The sequence below is a fragment of the Notothenia coriiceps genome, unplaced genomic scaffold (assembly GCF_000735185.1).
Source record: "Notothenia coriiceps isolate Sejong01 unplaced genomic scaffold, NC01 NC01_scaffold00026228, whole genome shotgun sequence".
Classification (NCBI taxonomy): domain Eukaryota; kingdom Metazoa; phylum Chordata; class Actinopteri; order Perciformes; family Nototheniidae; genus Notothenia; species Notothenia coriiceps.
Genome location: NW_011358929.1, coordinates 111,146 through 129,721, shown reverse-complemented (window position 1 = coordinate 129,721; position 18,576 = coordinate 111,146). Strand labels below are relative to the sequence as shown.

Genomic DNA, 18,576 nt, shown 5'->3' with positions numbered 1-18,576 from the left:
AAATATTAAAAGGTGCTTTAATATTTTGTTTTTATACCTTTCAATAGATATACCACACTTTTTTGGTCCCAATGACACCTGTCTCCTGTTTCGAAAACAAGGAACTCGATATCGTAGTAACTAGTCTCTCCTTTTTAGTACGACAACAAAACAGTTTACGTGAAAATGTAATGTAATGTACAATGAACAATCTGCGAAAATAGGTTTCGACTGAATGGGGCTATGAGTTATGCAATCTGTTAGGGGTCTCCTCTTTAAATCCCACTTCCACAGAACGGGTCCCCCTGTGTAGCTGCTGTACGACTGACGTCACCGCCAAACCTTGGAACGAGGGGAACTGAGCTTGTGTTGCCATGATAACGCGTGATGGGTATCGGAGGGATGAAGGATGACACGCCTCATTTGTACAGTGAGACACATCAAGCTATGCGTCTGGAAGGGATTTGTAAACACGCGGAGGTCACGACCCTTCGAACAGATTCATAACGTCCTAGTCGTCACCTACCACGGTTCAAGATGGAAGAACAGCATTCAAGCAGTCATAGACATTTTCAACATGATGTTTACTAGTACTGTACAAGTCTGGTCTGACCATTGCATCACTCGACGAGACTGGCACGAAAAAGAGACTAGGACTGCGATTATCGCGTTATGGGTACACTGGACTTCTCGACCCCGTTAGAGAGGAGGTCCGCAGGTCATTTTGCCCGCACCAAAAAAATCTGGCCGGCCATAATAAGTCTACACTGAAGATAAGTACGATAATAGAAAACAAAATAAGGCACTTAATACCACTACAAAGAAACACTTGAATTCCACCACAAATGGCTATAGGTGAAGGTCTTCGCTACTGGAGGCACGGCAGTACGCACCACTCGGCAAGTGCAATGATAAGTAGAGCTACAACTTCTAGACGTCGCCACCCGACCGTCGACTCCCTTCATTTCTTTGTCTCTCCTTCCTCATGCATCCCAAATCGGGTCAGTAACAGCCCTAGTGGCACACATAGTCTCTTCCGTTTGTGAACATTTAAAGGTGGGGTAGGTAATTTCGGAGAAACCAGCTCGAGTGCGCTAGAATTTGAAAATACACAACCGCAGAAAATCTGCCACTTCCTTACAGAGCCCCTCCTCCAACACACACGAACGCGCACATGACCAATGAGGGCACGAGATAAGTTTGTGCACAGATGGAAGGCTGACAGGCAGGTCGGCCATCCAGTTATTTTAGCCGGGCCGGCTAAAATGATTGGTCGTGCTTTTTACAGCGCTACGGCTTCCACAGGTGACATTTATTTATGGGTTTTTTGTCAAAGCACTTAAGATATTCATTGCTATCGGGATGTTAAGAGCATTCCATGGAATATAACAAAAAGTGTATCTCGAGCCGGTTTCTCAAACATACCTACCCCACGTTTAAAGTGATTTGTTTTATTGGGCAAAAACTGAAAAAAATATTGTATTAGTTGATACTTTAAAGAGGAAGATGATTGTTTGGATCTCATAGAAATAGTCTGACATTTAAAAAATACACCTATGGAAAATATGAAGTTGGATCCATAAGGCGCTTAGCTCAGCTTATCATAAGTCATGGAAATGGAGGTAAAAGGCTAGCATGGCTTTGTTCAAGGGGTACAAAAAGTAAGCCTCTGGGTACCTTTACATTGACAAATAAACATGGTATGTCTCATTTGTTTTACAAAAAGTGCAAAAACGACAAGTTGTGCTTTTAAAGTTGATTTATATGCTTGACTATTTTTCTCTCATCATCGTGAGTTTGCCAGAAACGAGCAGAGACTTCAGGCTAGAATATTGATTTTCTTGTCTAACTCTTGACAAGCAATCGATTCAGCGCATTTCCCCTAATGTAAAACTTTGCCTTTGAATGTTAATGACTTTACTCACTGCATCAATGATTTATTTAACTCTGTGTCTCTTTGTCATGCAGCAAAACCGTGTGGTAGGGGCGATGCAGCTTTACTCTGTTGACAGGAAAGTGTCCCAGCCCATCGAGGGCCACGCTGCGGCTTTCGGGGAGTTCAAGGTGGAGGGAAATGCCAAAGCATCCACCCTCTTCTGCTTTGCTGTGCGCTCACAGGCTGGGGGAAAGGTGAGGGCCCCGAGACACGCAGGAATTTCACTCACGATGCTATCACACTGTATTTGTCTGAACAAAGATATCTGATTTGCAGACAAAAGTTGTTATTTTTGTTATGAATATAGGAAAATAATGTTTATACTTTGTGCTTTTTAGCCAGAATAGCTCCTTTTGTTGATGTTGCTGCTGTACTTTGGATGTCTGCCTAATGTTATCATTTCTTTTCTCCAGTTGCACATCATTGAAGTTGGTCAGCCAGCTGCAGGAAACCAGCCATTTGCAAAGAAAGCAGTGGATGTGTTCTTCCCTCCAGAGGCCCAGACAGACTTTCCTGTTGCTATGCAGGTAGGGAAGGACCCCTGCTATGTATTGGTTTGGAGTAAACTATGGGTGAATGCTTATCAAATCTCTCTCTCTGATTATTATTTTCAGATTGGCAACAAGCATGGTGTAATATATTTGATCACAAAGTATGGTTACATTCACCTGTATGACCTGGAGTCTGGAGTCTGCATCTACATGAACCGAATCAGTGCAGAGACCATCTTTGTTACCGCCCCTCATGAAGCCACCTCAGGAATTATTGGGGTCAACAAGAAGGGACAGGTGAGAAACAAGAAGGCATTTTATTTACCGGCTTTATACAACATTAATAATAGACCTGCTTTGATGTTATGTTTAAATGTTATTCTGGCCTCAAAGAACCAATGTATTGAGCACTATATGTTTATTGTTCTGTCTCCAGGTGTTGTCAGTGTGTGTTGAGGAGGAAAACATTGTCAACTATGCCACCAACGTCCTGCAGAATCCTGATCTAGCCTTGAGAATTGCTGTGAGGTCAAACCTCGCTGGGGCCGAGGAGATTTTTGACAGGAAGTTCAACACTCTGTTTGCACAGGGAAGTTATTCAGAGTCTGCAAAGGTTGCTGCATCAGCACCCAAGGTACGTCTGTATTTGCTGCTGAATTGTAGTGTTTGCACTTCTTATACATACCAGATGCTTTGGCAAAAAGTCAGGAACAACTGTACGAAACGGTGCTTGCACACATTTCTACATTTGTACTTTAAGTAGATACATTTTTTTATTTATCTGGTGATGATTTAGTTATACTCACTGTAGTTCAGTATTGTAAAATATAAAACATAAACAAATATTAAGGGTGTACTAATATTTTCCATACACATTGTATATTGGTTTGTGGATATTCTGAAAAAAATGTAACAACATTTATATTCCTACTCTCTTAGTTTTTTCTACCCATAATTCCTCCATTGTTTACCACCCTTCCTCCCCTCAGGGTATCCTGAGGACAGCAGAGACCATTCGTAAGTTTCAGAGTGTCCCTGCCCAGCCCGGGCAGGCGTCTCCACTGTTGCAGTACTTTGGTATTCTGCTGGACCAAGGCCAGCTCAACAAGTTTGAGTCTCTGGAGCTGTGCAGGCCCGTCCTGCAGCAGGGCCGCAAACAGCTGCTAGAGAAATGGCTAAAGGAGGACAAGGTAGGAACAGAAGAATAGAACACCCTCACCTGTAAATCTGGCTTGTTCTCCACGTTGTATTAAATGTGCTTTCATATGTGTTGTAGCTTGAGTGCTCAGAGGAGCTGGGAGACCTGGTGAAGGCCTCTGACGCCACCCTCGCTCTCAGTGTGTACCTCAGAGCCAACGTCCCCAACAAGGTCATCCAGTGCTTCGCTGAGACGGGACAGTTCCAGAAGATAGTGTTGTACGCTAAAAAGGTAGTCAAGGACTCAAAGTCCTTCATTTAATTATGCATCAAAACATGTTTATTTCTGCATGTGAAAGAAACACTACATGATAATATTTTGCGGAAAACATATTGCGGTAGAATGTTAGTAGTCTAATTAAAAAAGTTTGTATCATTAGTACAGAATATAATATTCGGTGTCTTAGTATGATTTCTATATAACCTTAAAAAGAGAAATTCATTTATTATCTGCTTAATCAATGGTACTTTTGTAGGTGGCCTACACCCCAGACTGGGTTTTTTTGCTGAGAAATGTGATGCGTGTCAACCCAGACCAGGGACTGCAGTTCGCCCAGATGCTGGTGCAGGACGAGGAGCCGCTGGCCAACATCAACCAGGTAACACACAGAACAGCTGATGGTCTCACTCAGACATACTGAGTCACTTCCACCTTTTTATAGCATGTCTACAATCACACTCAAACACAACGTCCAGTGTGGGAGCTTCCATCTGTGTTTTTCCAGATGTGCCAACAATGCCAGGAATTCCCTGAGTCAGTGACCCCCTCCTCCCTTTAAAGCCACATCATTGCTCTGCCTCTTAATCTGGACTAGAGAACTTGATGCTCCTTTGAGCTCCACAGATGTCCTTAAATAAGGAAAGCTGAAACATCTGGCTACCGGGCCTGTGGTTCCTAATAGTGTGTGACTCTAAACTCACCATGCATGCTAACTCAAATCATTGTTCACAGATGGGAGGAATTCAAAAATCTCATATTTTCCCTTACTTTGTTGTTTATTTCATTTTCTCTTCTACCTCTTGCCTATTGCCAGATCGTAGATGTGTTCATGGAGGGAAACCTGATCCAGCAGTGCACCTCCTTCCTGTTGGATGCACTAAAGAACAACCGCCCGGCCGAAGGACACTTACAGACACGCCTGCTTGAGATGAACCTCATACATGCTCCCCAGGTACCAAAATCTCTGCCCTGATTGAAGAAAACAACTTCACCTTTGGTAATATAAAACACAATGAGTATTTTCATGCGTGTATAAACCTTTTTCAGGTAGCAGATGCGATCCTGGGGAACCAGATGTTTACCCACTATGACCGTGCCCACGTTGCTCAGCTGTGTGAGAAGGCAGGACTGCTGCAGAGGGCTCTTGAACACTTCACAGACCTGTATGATATCAAACGGGCCGTGGTGCACACACATCTGCTCAACCCTGAGGTACGCCTGTGGCTGTTGGGTCACACCTGTGAATATCACTCTCTCTGGAGCAGCGACTTTTCATTTGTTTTTTAGATGATGTGTGAAAATGACCTCGATCCTCCCTTCTTGCCCTGCTGTTTCACTTTCTCCTTAGTGGCTGGTAAACTTCTTTGGATCTTTATCAGTGGAAGACTCGCTGGAGTGTTTAAGGGCCATGTTGTCGGCTAACATCAGGCAGAACCTGCAGCTGAGTGTCCAGGTAGCATCTAAGTATCATGAGCAGCTCGGGACCCAGTCCTTAGTGGAGCTCTTTGAATCCTTCAAGAGTTATGAGGGTAGGTGTCACATGTGGGTGAGGGTTGGGGGGGGCAGCTCTCGGTCATGTTGAATGTGTTGAATTCAGGTTTAACTCCATTGTAGATTGAGCTGACTTTTCTGCTGTTTCTCCTCTGCCATCTCTATTCAAGGCTTGTTTTACTTCCTTGGGTCGATTGTGAATTTCAGCCAGGAGCCTGATGTTCATTTTAAGTACATCCAGGCTGCCTGCAAAACAGGCCAGATCAAAGAAGTGGAGAGAATCTGTAGAGAGAGCAACTGCTACGACCCGGAGAGGGTTAAAAACTTCCTCAAGGTACAAAGATGTCAAAAATGTTTATGATTGATTTGATGTTTCAGCAGAAATTCAAAAAAATCTGTTTTTTTTAATATTTCTTTAACCACAAATTAACCTTCTTTCTTCTCTTCGTAGGAGGCCAAGCTGACAGACCAGCTTCCTCTCATCATTGTGTGTGATCGCTTTGACTTCGTCCATGACCTGGTGCTCTACCTCTACCGCAACAATCTGCAGAAATACATTGAAATCTACGTACAGAAGGTAAGATCACTACTTTATACCTATGTGGTTTCCACTCAATTTAAGCTTTATTTGGGCTGTCTGTATTTAGAATGTGTTGCACTTGTTTTCAGGTGAACCCCAGTCGTTTACCGGTGGTGATAGGCGGCCTGTTGGATGTGGACTGTGCCGAGGACGTCATTAAGAACCTGATCATGGTGGTCAGAGGGCAATTTTCCACTGATGAGCTGGTGGAGGAAGTAGAGAAGAGGAACCGGTAGGAGCAAAACATGAATGGCTTCCTCTATTTCTTGTTCATTTTTGTTTCATTGGATGCAACAACTGATTACTACTTGTGACTTTGTGTTGCATATGTATTTGTCTCTGTAGGTACCTGTAGGTACCTGATAGATGTTTAACCAAACCTCTTTAAAAGGACCAGCTCCAGAAACAGCATAAGAGAGATTAATGATCTGCAAGTCACAGCAGAAAGAACATGTTAATAATGACTTGAAAATAAAAATATCTTTAAAAATAAATATTGAGATAATCAGAAGAAATTACGTTAGACACCATGCTAGCAGAAATTGAAATATGTAATAGCTGATATACATTTATAAATCACCAAATGCATCTACACTCAAAGAAAAGACAGAGGTGACTGAAATATGTGAATACGTAAATATGAGGCAAAATACAGGCTTTTTATTTTGCTCCTTATCACTCAGCAGTTTCTGTACTACAGAAGATGTAACGTATATTTTTTTAAAGCACAAAAGGTACTTCCAAATCTTTACAGGCATTTAGTGGCCTGTGTTTAAAGCAGACACCTCTAATAATGCTAAGAAAATGATACCTTCCTTATCCAGTGAAACTACTTTCACTGTAATATATGACTCTGTACTAGAACGTGAATACGGGAGATTGTGAACATGAATACAGCATTACTGAACACTGCCATCTAGTTCTGTGTCAGAGCAAATACACTCCAGAAACAGTAACCGTCTGACATCACCCCAGAGATATTACTCAGGCTTTATACCACCAGGAAGAAGGGATATCCAATATTACTGCATGTTAGTTCATATATTTGTATAAATGCTGTGTATTATATGTAGATGATATTTAAAAACTATGCTATCTTCTTAGGTTAAAACTTCTCTTGCCATGGCTGGAGTCTCGTATTCATGATGGATGCGAGGAGCCGGCTACCCACAATGCCCTGGCCAAGATCTACATCGACAGCAACAACACACCTGAGCGCTTCCTGAAGGAGAACACGTTCTACGACAGCGCTGTGGTCGGGAAATACTGCGAGAAGAGAGACCCCCACCTGGCCTGTGTGGCGTATGAGAGAGGAGAGTGTGACCTGGATCTCATCAAAGTGCGTGGATCACGTTATGTATCATTTAGATAATGCATCATTCTAATATAGATCCATTTTCCACAAATGTACATGTTTTTTTTCTCAGGTGTGCAACGAGAACTCCTTATTCAAGAGTGAGGCTCGATATCTGGTGCGAAGGAAAGATCCCGAGCTATGGGCGAATGTTTTGGAGGAAGACAACCCCTTCAGAAGACAGCTAATCGACCAGGTTAGATATCGTCCAGCTGTAATCCTGAAGTGATGCAAGATGTAAATGAGTGATATTCCAAAGTTTATTTTTGAACTCCTACTCCTCTCAGGTGGTGCAGACAGCGCTGTCGGAGACCCAGGACCCAGAGGAGGTCTCGGTCACAGTCAAGGCCTTCATGACGGCAGACCTGCCGAACGAGCTGATAGAACTTCTGGAGAAGATTGTTCTAGATAACTCTGTCTTCAGTGAGCACAGGTACAGCAGGCATGCAGCTCGCAGCATACAAATGTAACCCCAATACTTTCCTCTTTTTAAAAATCCTCTCTGCATCTGTGGTATTTTTTCAGAAATCTCCAGAACCTGCTCATTTTGACGGCCATCAAAGCCGATCGCACTCGTGTGATGGAGTACATCAACAAGCTAGACAACTACGACGCTCCAGACATTGCTAATATTGCCATTAGCAATGAGCTCTTTGAAGAAGCGTTTGCCATTTTCAAGAAATTTGACGTTAACACATCAGCCATACAGGTACAAAAGAATGTATACACAAATAGTATTAGTAAAGTTCCAAAAACAGTAATTGTATTTGGTAAAGTTGAGATTTAATCAGAGTTTTTCTTTTATTTGACATTCAATACTATTAAAAAACATTATGTGTGTGTTATGTTTAAGGTTTGAATGTATTTTGATCACATTTTCTGTTATTCTGTAAGGATTTTCCTGTCTTACTTTCCTTTTTGGCAGTTAAGGCCATTATTGTATTGATCTTTTTTGTAAAACAGGTAAATTCATTTGAAAATGTTTAATATTTAGAATCAGTTTTAGGAGTTGATGCTGCAGATTGTATCAGTGTATCTCTTAACTACTGTTTAGTGGCATCAACTCTTATTGCTGTAAATCAATCTGAACATATAAATGTTCAAACAATATTATCCATTGTGTTTTATCTCCTGTCTCCAGGTATTGATAGAGCACATAGGGAACTTGGATCGTGCCTATGAGTTTGCTGAGCGCTGTGATGAGCCCGCGGTGTGGAGCCAGTTAGCCAGAGCTCAGCTGCAGCGGGATCTGGTGAAGGAGGCCATCGACTCGTATATCAAAGCCATTGACCCTTCAGCTTACATGGAGGTGGTCAACGCAGCCAGCAAGAACAGTAAGCCTTCGCTCTGCAGCACAGTTAACTCTGGTCGTCTCTTCTGTGCGAGTTGATTTCTGAGGTGTTGTGTTTTATAGATAACTGGGAAGACTTGGTCAAATTCCTCCAGATGGCTCGAAAGAAAGCGAGAGAGTCGTATGTAGAGACGGAGCTGATCTTTGCTTTAGCTAAAACAAACCGTCTGGCAGAGCTGGAGGAGTTTGTCAGTGGGCCCAACAATGCTCACATACAGCAGGTAAGAAACACTTCACAGTGTTGAGAGGAAAGAGAAATGCATGTTGTTCTTTCCCGTACTCTAGCTTGTAACATCATATATCTGAAAATGTCTCCCTCTCTTTCTACAGGTGGGTGATAGATGTTATGATGAGGGCATGTACGACGCAGCCAAGCTCCTGTACAACAATGTTTCCAACTTCGCTCGCCTCGCATCGACGCTTGTCCACCTCGGGGAGTACCAGGCGGCTGTGGACAGCGGCAGGAAGGCCAACAGCACACGGACATGGAAGGAGGTACCTAGCACACAAACACCTTTAACCTCTGTTCAATAAGCTGCTCTTCTTTTGATCAGTTTTTTTTTTCTTAACATTAAGATATATTCAGTTGTTACTTTATGGCAGGGCTGTCAAACTCAATTTCATCGCAGGCCACTTTAGCATTATGGTTGCACTCAAAGGGCCGGTTGTAACTTTAAGACTATATAAATGTACATAAATATGTAATATATATATATAAAATAATGTATTATATTACATTATTGCCTCTGCATTGGATTATTATCGGATAGGGTAATAACTAATTGTCTCTTCAGTGCGCATGTCAAAAAGTGAGATGCATTGTGGGGCATGTAGTTTATGGGCAACTGTAAAGCGGCATGTAACCGTATAATAAACGTATTATATTCTTTACAAGCTCTTGCGGGCCACATAAAATGAGTTTTGACACCCCTGCTTTACGGTCTAAGATACTTATTTATAAGAATATAGACAAAAGACTTCAGGAACCTCCTCTCTTCGATTTACAGGTGTGTTTTGCGTGTGTGGATGGCGAGGAGTTCCGGTTGGCACAAATCTGTGGCCTCCACATAGTGATCCACGCTGACGAGCTGGAGGACCTGATCAGCTACTATCAGGACCGCGCATACTTCGAGGAGCTCATCGCTCTGCTGGAGGCTGCACTGGGCCTGGAGCGCGCCCACATGGGCATGTTCACCGAGCTCGCCATCCTCTACTCAAAGTTCAAACCTCAGAAGATGAGGGAGCACCTCGAGCTCTTCTGGTCCAGAGTCAACATCCCAAAGGTAGATTTTGTTTGAGTGTCTATGTGTTTTAAAAATAAGAGGAGGCTGCTTGTGAGTCGTGAACTATTTGCTTCTTCCCTGCACCCTAGAAAGAAAGTAATAGTAAGCACTAAGACACTTTGAGTTGCTTTTTTCTCCCTTTTTTAGATATTTATCTACAGATATATCGGAACATTATTTTAAGATGCTAAAATTGTCATTCAGGTGGTCAAAAGTCTGTGTACCGTTTTTCTTATTTTCAAGAACCTTTTGAAAGCTTACGGACAAGTTTTTCAATCAAATTTGCCTATTACAAAATCATACTCACACGGTTTATTGTTGTGATAAGTAATGAGTTAAAATAAATAGATAAATGCTGTCTAATTTGTCAGATCTAGTTCGGTGTTTTCCTTTTCAAAAGTATTTAAAGATTTTTTGAAAATAGTGTATATATATAATGTTATTTATTTCAAGATATTTCAGATTTTAGTGCATGAATTTAAGCAAAAAAACACTAATGTATTGCTTGACAGTGATTGTTTCTGTGTTTGTCAGGTCCTTCGTGCAGCAGAGCAGGCTCATCTATGGGCAGAGCTGGTGTTCCTTTACGATAAATATGAGGAGTTTGACAATGCCGCAATCACAATGATGTCTCATGCCACAGATGCGTGGAAAGAAGGGCCGTTCAAGGACATTATTGCTAAGGTAAAAAATGTGTTGTGACTGAACATTTCATTTCCCTTTTTCATTGTCTTTACATCTTATCATCTTTATTATGTTCTCTAATCATATATTTTTTTTCTCGTCAGGTTGCCAATGTTGAGCTGTACTATAAATCTCTTTCCTTTTACCTGGAATATAAACCCCTCCTAATTAATGACCTGCTGACCATCCTGTCTCCGCGGCTGGACCACAGCCGAGCTGTCACCTTTTTCAGCAAGGTAACCAGCGACGAGGTCAACCTCTGTCAGCTAAATCTTCTGTATTGGTTTACCTTTTGTGCGCTGTACGTAACACGGTTGACATGATTTGGGTTATTTCTGCTCGACTAGATGAACCAGCTGAAGTTGGTCAAGCCTTACCTGAGGTCTGTCCAGAGTCACAACAACAAGTCCGTCAACGAAGCCCTCAACAACCTGCTGACAGACGAGGAAGACTTCCAGGTCTCTCAGCTTTTCTTTTTATTGACACTTGAAATAGAAAATATCCTTAAATCAAATAGAGATATTAGAACATGACCAAACCTCAGGAAGAAGAAAACAAAACCTAATAAACATCTATAATTGTTAAACGTTTCAAAAACACTTAATAATGACAGAAAATGTTATTAAAAGTTCCTAAAAAATAAAAGGAAAACTTATCCTTGATGCATTACCCACATAAAACGATCTGTTAATAATTCATCCAACTTCCTGAAATGATTGTGTTCACTATCTGGGTTAATTGCACAGTTCTTCAGTGTTCCTTCCTTTTATTAGATGCATCGAACATAAGATGGAAAATCCATACATTCAGGCACACAGTCATGAATGTGTCAGTTTACTCAAAAGTGGTCACTTAAAGAAAAAGGCTGGAACCCACTGTTGTTCATGCCTTTCGAAATTATTAAATGTATACAGTACTGCAGAAACTAAAGCTCCTTTGGTCACTAGGTGGCACTGACTGGCATCACTTTGTTTTTAATCCGTGGTGTAATATTCTTTTTGTTCTGTGTGTAATTCACAGGGCCTGAGAGCATCCATTGATGCCTATGATCACTTTGACACCATTGACCTGGCGCTGAGGTTAGAGAAACATGAGCTGATTGAGTTCAGGCGCATCGCAGCGTACCTATACAAAGGCAACAACCGCTGGAGACAGAGTGTAGAGCTCTGCAAGCAGGACAAACTCTACAAGGTAATGAACATGTTGGAGAAAAGCATTTTCATGTACTTCCATTTTCCTGTAGATGGCACTGTTTGTTTGTTTATTCCTTAGAAAGATATACAGTGTCTGTACAAACCATAGATCTACTGTACATGGACTAAAACATCAAGTAAAGACAGGAAAAGCAAATCATTACCTCTCCAGAAGCCCCCTCTTCACAGAAATGATGGCTCAAACTACTTCTAAAACTTTCATTAAGGCTTTAATAATAAAAATGATTAAACTGTATTTCTGTTTTTCCCAGGATGCCATGCTGTACGCCGCAGAGTCTAAGGACGCAGAGCTGGCAGAGACCCTGCTCCAGTGGTTCCTGGAGGAGGACAGGAAGGAGTGCTTCGCAGCCTGCCTGTTCGCCTCCTACGACCTGCTGCACCCGGACGTGGTGCTGGAGCTGGCCTGGAGGAACAACATCATGGACTTTGCCATGCCGTACTTCATCCAAGTCATGAGAGAGTACATGACAAAGGTTAGTAATCAACGGAAAAACCGTCAACAGAGTTGTTGTTTTTCATATTTTTTGTGTCTTCTTTGTCATAAAATCAAGTTTACTTAGTGTATTTTTTTTTTATAGAGGAAACAAGTTTTTAATTCTGCATTTTGACTGTACTAAAATGTATTTATATTTCTTAGATGGACAATAGTCTGTAACATTCCCTGCAGGTATTAAGAACCAGGTTATATTACTGTATGAGTTTAATCTAAACAGATGTAGCTTTCTTAAAGGCAGGATGAGTGGGATTTTCCTAAAAAACAGAAACAAAACAAAGACCCTGCTGCCATCTTCCTGTATTTCACCTTTTGAATAGGTTAGTTACCGTTACCAGGTTGTGAGCACACATCCAACAGGAACCTAGGAAATGGCAGATACTGCAGAAAAAACAAAAAACAAACATTAGATATCTTAGAGCCGGGCATGAGGAGCCAACGTTGAATGTCGTGTCTGCAAACTACGCAAATGACAAATCCTTCTCCATCTGCCTTTAATAGTAGTGAAGTATATTTGCCAGTGAACTCCCTCTGGTCCCGATGAATTTCTAAAATGCTGACCTGTAGACATGAGAGGTCACTTGAGGTCATCTCTTTGGGTTCTCTTCCAGGTTGATGAGTTTGCAGCGAAGGTGACGGTCTCTGGCCCTCTTTTTTATTTCTCCTTTGTGTTCTGTCTGTTTTTGTTGTAACTTATCTCTTAGGTTTCTGATGTAGGAACCTAGCATGGACTGTAGACTGAGTACGGCCTCACTAGCTCTGGTCATGGAGAGCTGTAGTGGTTTGTGCAGGCTTTTGTTCCACTTCAGCACCAACACAATACGTTTTACATTTTGAGTATATCTGTATAGAGGCAGTTTCTAAATGATCCATCTGGGGTACGTCATTATCTCAGTTGTATTGCTAATGAATGTTAAAACAAAGGCTTTAATTAGTGAGGCAGAAACAAACTAATGAAAATATGAATAACAGAGTCAACAGTTGGATTAGAGCAGTTTCTGACTCAGATTGGATATATGAATTGATAGACTATAAGGTTTAAAGAAGCACTAGAAATAATTGCACTAGTTTGGTACGTTTTAAACGGTTCCCTTTGAGCTCCTAACTGGCCTTCATTTTATCATCAATGGACGAACAGACCTCTCCAGATTTTCGTAGTATCCAGGAGGTTTAATGTGGTTTAAGGAAACGTCTAAAAGCTGCTGTGTTGATGGCTGGAGCCAAAGCCTGTGCACCATCTTGTTCTTCAGGATTAGTCGGTCCTGGCCTAACAGAAACCTCTCTCACCCTCTAACTCCTCTCTCTTGGGGCTGCATCTAGTGTTCAGTAGCATTCATTAAATCCTGACAAATTCAGTTGTGCTGATGCAAAAGATTGATGATATGGTACAATATAGAGTAATACAAGGAACATAGTGATTTCCCCTCCTGGCTAATGCTTTAGAAATATCAGGAGAGCGTGCCACTGTTAACTTGTTAGATGCATCCCCATGTTTCTAACTCCTGGTTAACAAGTGTTGGTTTAAAGTATGTACCTGTTATTTAAATGCAAGGCTTCAAACACTAACTAACGTTTATGGAGTGTCCTTTCCTCTTTCTGTCTCTGGGAAAAGAATACGTATTTCTTTGCTAAGTAGTGGCCATTCAGGAAGTGAAATACCAACTTCTTGTACATTAAAGTTTTCAATCATATACTAGGAGACAGAGTTTAAGTTGTACCAACATTTTGTTGTTAGTCTCACTGTTGGAAATCAACAAGCAGCATAGCAAAATAATATTTTGTTTTATGATACAATCATATCAATTTCGATTGGTTGATTACTGTATTTCAACTCTGCGTTTTAAACATTATTATTTATTATCACTCCTTATAATAATTTGTTATAATGTATAGAAAAGTGATTCACAGTGCAAGTGCTGTTTTACCAGTTCAGTCCTTTTTGGTTTTTTCCCTCATCTTTCGAAATGATGACAGAAATGAACTTGCAACAGATATTTGTTCTATTCAGCTGCCTCAGCAGTTGAAGCAAAATGCCTGATAATTGATTTGCACTTAGTGGGTAGGACTATTGGCACTACAACAATGTCACTGCCCAAACACTGATGCCTGGCACAGATCAGCCTAACCTGTAAGCTTCTCACACGTAGCTAGCAATCCGGCAGAATGACATATTCTAAATGTAGTTCTGTCAGGAGGGCCTGCGCACAGGATGCATGTGGAAGCTGTGATTGTTAACTGGGAATGTCTGAAATGTAGCATCAGCACATACTGTAGGCATGTATAGCTTCTCCTTTACTTAATACAAAATGTAATATCTCTTTAACCTTGAGTCCCACCACTATTGTTTTACTTTTAAAGGGTCAGTTTACACACAAAAACAAAACTATCTTCCCCAGGGGTATCTAGCCATGAAGCCATGATGTAGATTTGGTTTTATTTGCTGAGTTTTAAAGGTACATGCCGATGCTTAATTTTTGTTGCTCAAAAAAAGAATTAAATTAGGAAAATAAAAAGCATTGAATGACCAGATATAATGTCCTTGCTATCTATCTTGTTATTTATAATATCCCACATACCTTGTAAACTGTTTTCATTAACGACTATTTTCAATTGAGTGTATAAAATAGTGATGACTGTTGATAATGAAGTCTGTGAATTTTTTATGATAAAAACGGACATCCTATCTGGAAAAAGAGATTGCTTTGGAGTTCACATTTTTCAGTGCTTCAAGTAACATTTTATTCCACTTGATTGAATTAGGGTGATCGTAGTAATTAAGTCTCAGCAGTCACTATCTGCCTGGTATGATACCACTAGGGGTTAAGTAGTTCTTTGTTTTTTGTGACTGGGGTGAACGGGCCCTTTAATTGTTGAATTAACATTTCTACTGGAAGCTGTTTTAAAATGTCTCACCAAACCTGCATGGCATCTTCTCTCAGGTAACCTGCACTGTGGAGTTTCTGTGTGTAGTTTGTCTAGAAGTTGATATGATACATCTACAGTGTTAACAAACATATTCATCACTATTTGTTTTTTTAAATGAAAGAGAACTTTAGTCTTACTGCTGAAGCATTTAGAGTTTAGGGCATATTGCGGAACATTAAATATATTCTTGTAAAAACAACAGGCACACTGTGATCATACATCGTACATTATTATAAATATTATTTTTTTTTATTGAAAGCTGGCATTGTTTTCTCTCATGCTACCAATAGGACAGGGGATATAATCTGACATTTGTATTTAGTTTACAGACTGCAAAGCAAAGTACATGGGGTCACAAGGTTTCTGTAGGATACCTTTTAATATATTAAATCAGACTGTCTTATGAGTTATACTTGTCTGAGCTATCCTCTTTTTTTGCCAGGTGGACGAACTGGAGGAGGCAGACAGCCAAAGGAAAACTGAAGAGGAGGTGACAGAGCCTCAGCCCATAGTGTTCGGTAAGTTAACCAGAGGGTTGAGATTTCTAAATAGGAGAAAATGGCCTGCAGTTTTTTTTTGGAATAAGCCCAACTGTCTGTAAAAGACTTGGTGGAAAATGGAAGTTGGATTTGAAATGTAACACTACCCAAACATATACTGATTGGATGAAGATGAAGGAACTGAAACTTTAAGCACATAGCCAAAAACGTTATCGTTGTTGTTGTCAAACTTTGACCATTTTGTGCACATTTAATTAAAACCAGACAGACAGAGGAGATCTGTCATTTAACTAAACAATCTTTTGCTAAATTAGTTTACTCCCAAAAGAAAACAAAATTATTCAAATTATTTCATTTGAAATGTTCCCTAGGCAAGTTTACTGATAACAAACAAAGACACCTGTTTGTATTTAAACCATCAGCAAATTCAGTATGGGCTTTTATCCAATGATATTTTTCTTCATGAAAACAATTTAAGCACATCATCTGGGAAAATCAGGACAAGGGCATGACTTGTGCCCAAAAATCGATTTGTTAGTAAATCATAATTTTTGGGATTATTTTCCACATAATGGCCATGTTACAAACAAAGAAAAACCTAATGACAAAGACATCAGTATTGGTAACAAAATTACTAAAAAAGTCTTTGACAAATGACATCTAAAGCAACATGCATACACTTGTCCAAAAGTTGAGATCTTGTCTGTGTGTGTGTGTGTGTGTGTGTGTGTGTGTGTGTGTGTGTGTGTGTGTGTGTGTGTGTGTGTGTGTGTGTGTGTGTGTTTGATCAGGCCAGCAGCTGATGTTGCCTGCCTCTCCTGCTCCGGTGGCTGCCCAGCCGCCGTACCCAGGCTACGGTTATCCAGCTGCCACGGCGGGCTTCCCTGCTCAGCCTGCCTACGGCTACAACATGTAGAGGCTTGACCCCGCCTCGTCCACCCCTCTCACCTGCACATACTCACACACCTTGGACCTAAACCACACTGAACCGTGCTGCTCTGGGTCTCAATTGGCGGCACGGAGACCCCTGAAACTGACCTGGTCCTTCATTCCCAATGAGACTGAAACTGCAATATAAATCCATCATCTCTACTTCTCCACACATACTGCAGAACGACCCGCTCTTACAAGATTGCTGTACCCTCCCCCCCTTTCTTTTTTCCACATGGACAGTATAATTGCATCCCTGATCTACACAGCATGAAGTCACCTCTCAGCTTCTAGAGGAATTAACACACCGAAGAAAATACAAGTCACACTAAACCACCCTGACCTTTTGCTGTTCCATATAGACTTTATTAACAATAGAGCTACTTTATTTTCAAAAAGATTCAGCACTGATGAGGAAGAGACTTGTTACCGAGGAGAGGAGGGGGCTTGGGTGTGTCTCCCTGGTCCCTTCTAAAGCACTGCTACGGCCTTATTTACTTTGAGGAGGCGGCAAAAAAACTGGCTCATTTGTTCATGTTAAATTTCAAAACTGTCTCATGCTCTGGTTAGACAGATGGTTACTGTGCAATAGTTTTGTTTGTCTTCTCACAACAGTTACACAAGTGTTTGCTGTATATGGACTGAGAACACTTGTTTGAGGTTATGGTACTGTCTGTGGATGTGTGTGTGTGAGTGTGTATGTAGCCTCTAAAGCTTTTGAGGGATACGTCAACAAACCAAGAGACACTCAATGAAATGTCCATCACCTGCAAACCTTTCAGAGCTGTTGATTGCGTCCATCGACTTTTTGGACTGCGGACATCTGGACTTCCAGTATGCTTGTGACAATAAGAAAGAGGAAAGAAAGAAAGAAGGTGAAATAATAATAAAAAAATGCTTTATGCTGTAGTCTGTGCATGTGCTGCCAAACTATAATGCTGCAACCAGGAGCACAATTTTCATGTTGCATATATCAAGTATTACTAATGTTGTGTGTGACGTTATATGAAACTTTCTCACCCGACTAACAGAAAACGGTGATGAAGCTCCTACAGACTCGAGTAAATGAAAACGCTGGATCATTAGCTCACATCCTGGTGCCAGTTGGTTCACAAAAATAATCATTATTGTACTGAAAACTGTATAATTTAAGCTATATTGAAATACCTAACTAATCAAAGAAGTCAGATATTATGGAATACCGTATGTATTGTCTATAGTGTGTTGTTGTAGTCTCAAAAAGTATAATGATTTTTGTAAGAAAATGACAAAATGCAAAAACAGCAGGTTAATAAATGGCAAAGTCTTGAGGCAAGGCTGCTCAAAGTAAAAGTTTAGTTGATTGTTTACTTCGACTGCTTTCCGACAGTTCCTTATGATACACTGAGGTCTGTCCCTCCGTGGTGAAAACTTTGGATTTGTCAAAGCAAAAGCTGCACACGACTGACTCCCTTTATCTGCACAAGTCGAGCATACAGAAAGAGGAATAAAGTTTACACACAGTAGTGTTGGTGCATTTTTTTTTAAATTCCTTCACATCTTAGGAAATATTAACAAGCTCTCTGTTGGTTTCAATGTCTATGCTTTGTGTTTCTGGAGGTGTGAACAGCTGGGAACATTTATGCCATGGTTTCTTTTGCTGTACCCTTTTTCCATCCCTTGCTACACTGACATTTTGGTTACCAAGCTGCCAAGACCCGATTGATGGTTTCTGTGTCTCTTTGTTCGGAGGGGGTGTAGCCGGGCTGTCTCGACCTAATACTGGCTGCTGTTGGGAAAACACAGAAGGTTTTGGTAGTAAAATATGTAATAACAGGGGAAACCGATTTTATTCTCCCTCTCTGAGCTGCATTTAAATGGTAATGCAAATCCTGAGAGGCTGCGCCCCGCCCTTTTTCTGTTGTGGAATAAAGGTGGCCAGCTTCCTCTCACCCCCTGACCCCTGTCA

The 18,576-nt window shown here is 40.9% G+C and overlaps 1 protein-coding gene across 1 annotated transcript in view; it reads left to right on the top strand.

Moving 5' to 3' along the window:
• cltcl1 (clathrin, heavy chain-like 1) overlaps positions 1–18,133 on the top strand; it is a 26,647-nt gene extending 8,514 nt beyond the window's left edge. Inside the window, exons 4-32 of the mRNA XM_010784240.1 lie at positions 1,036–1,040; positions 1,948–2,109; positions 2,329–2,442; positions 2,530–2,703; positions 2,843–3,040; positions 3,396–3,596; positions 3,683–3,835; positions 4,080–4,202; positions 4,638–4,775; positions 4,871–5,035; positions 5,172–5,352; positions 5,485–5,648; positions 5,766–5,891; positions 5,984–6,126; positions 6,999–7,233; positions 7,322–7,444; positions 7,536–7,681; positions 7,774–7,957; positions 8,390–8,582; positions 8,663–8,820; positions 8,930–9,094; positions 9,607–9,882; positions 10,417–10,566; positions 10,671–10,802; positions 10,914–11,024; positions 11,587–11,757; positions 12,032–12,253; positions 15,641–15,716; positions 16,490–18,133. Coding sequence (XP_010782542.1) covers positions 1,036–1,040; positions 1,948–2,109; positions 2,329–2,442; positions 2,530–2,703; positions 2,843–3,040; positions 3,396–3,596; positions 3,683–3,835; positions 4,080–4,202; positions 4,638–4,775; positions 4,871–5,035; positions 5,172–5,352; positions 5,485–5,648; positions 5,766–5,891; positions 5,984–6,126; positions 6,999–7,233; positions 7,322–7,444; positions 7,536–7,681; positions 7,774–7,957; positions 8,390–8,582; positions 8,663–8,820; positions 8,930–9,094; positions 9,607–9,882; positions 10,417–10,566; positions 10,671–10,802; positions 10,914–11,024; positions 11,587–11,757; positions 12,032–12,253; positions 15,641–15,716; positions 16,490–16,614 — 4,514 coding nt within the window. The 3' untranslated portion in view covers positions 16,615–18,133. The remainder of the gene's footprint in view (positions 1–1,035; positions 1,041–1,947; positions 2,110–2,328; positions 2,443–2,529; positions 2,704–2,842; positions 3,041–3,395; positions 3,597–3,682; positions 3,836–4,079; positions 4,203–4,637; positions 4,776–4,870; positions 5,036–5,171; positions 5,353–5,484; positions 5,649–5,765; positions 5,892–5,983; positions 6,127–6,998; positions 7,234–7,321; positions 7,445–7,535; positions 7,682–7,773; positions 7,958–8,389; positions 8,583–8,662; positions 8,821–8,929; positions 9,095–9,606; positions 9,883–10,416; positions 10,567–10,670; positions 10,803–10,913; positions 11,025–11,586; positions 11,758–12,031; positions 12,254–15,640; positions 15,717–16,489) is intronic.
• The last annotated feature ends 443 nt before the right edge of the window (positions 18,134–18,576 follow it).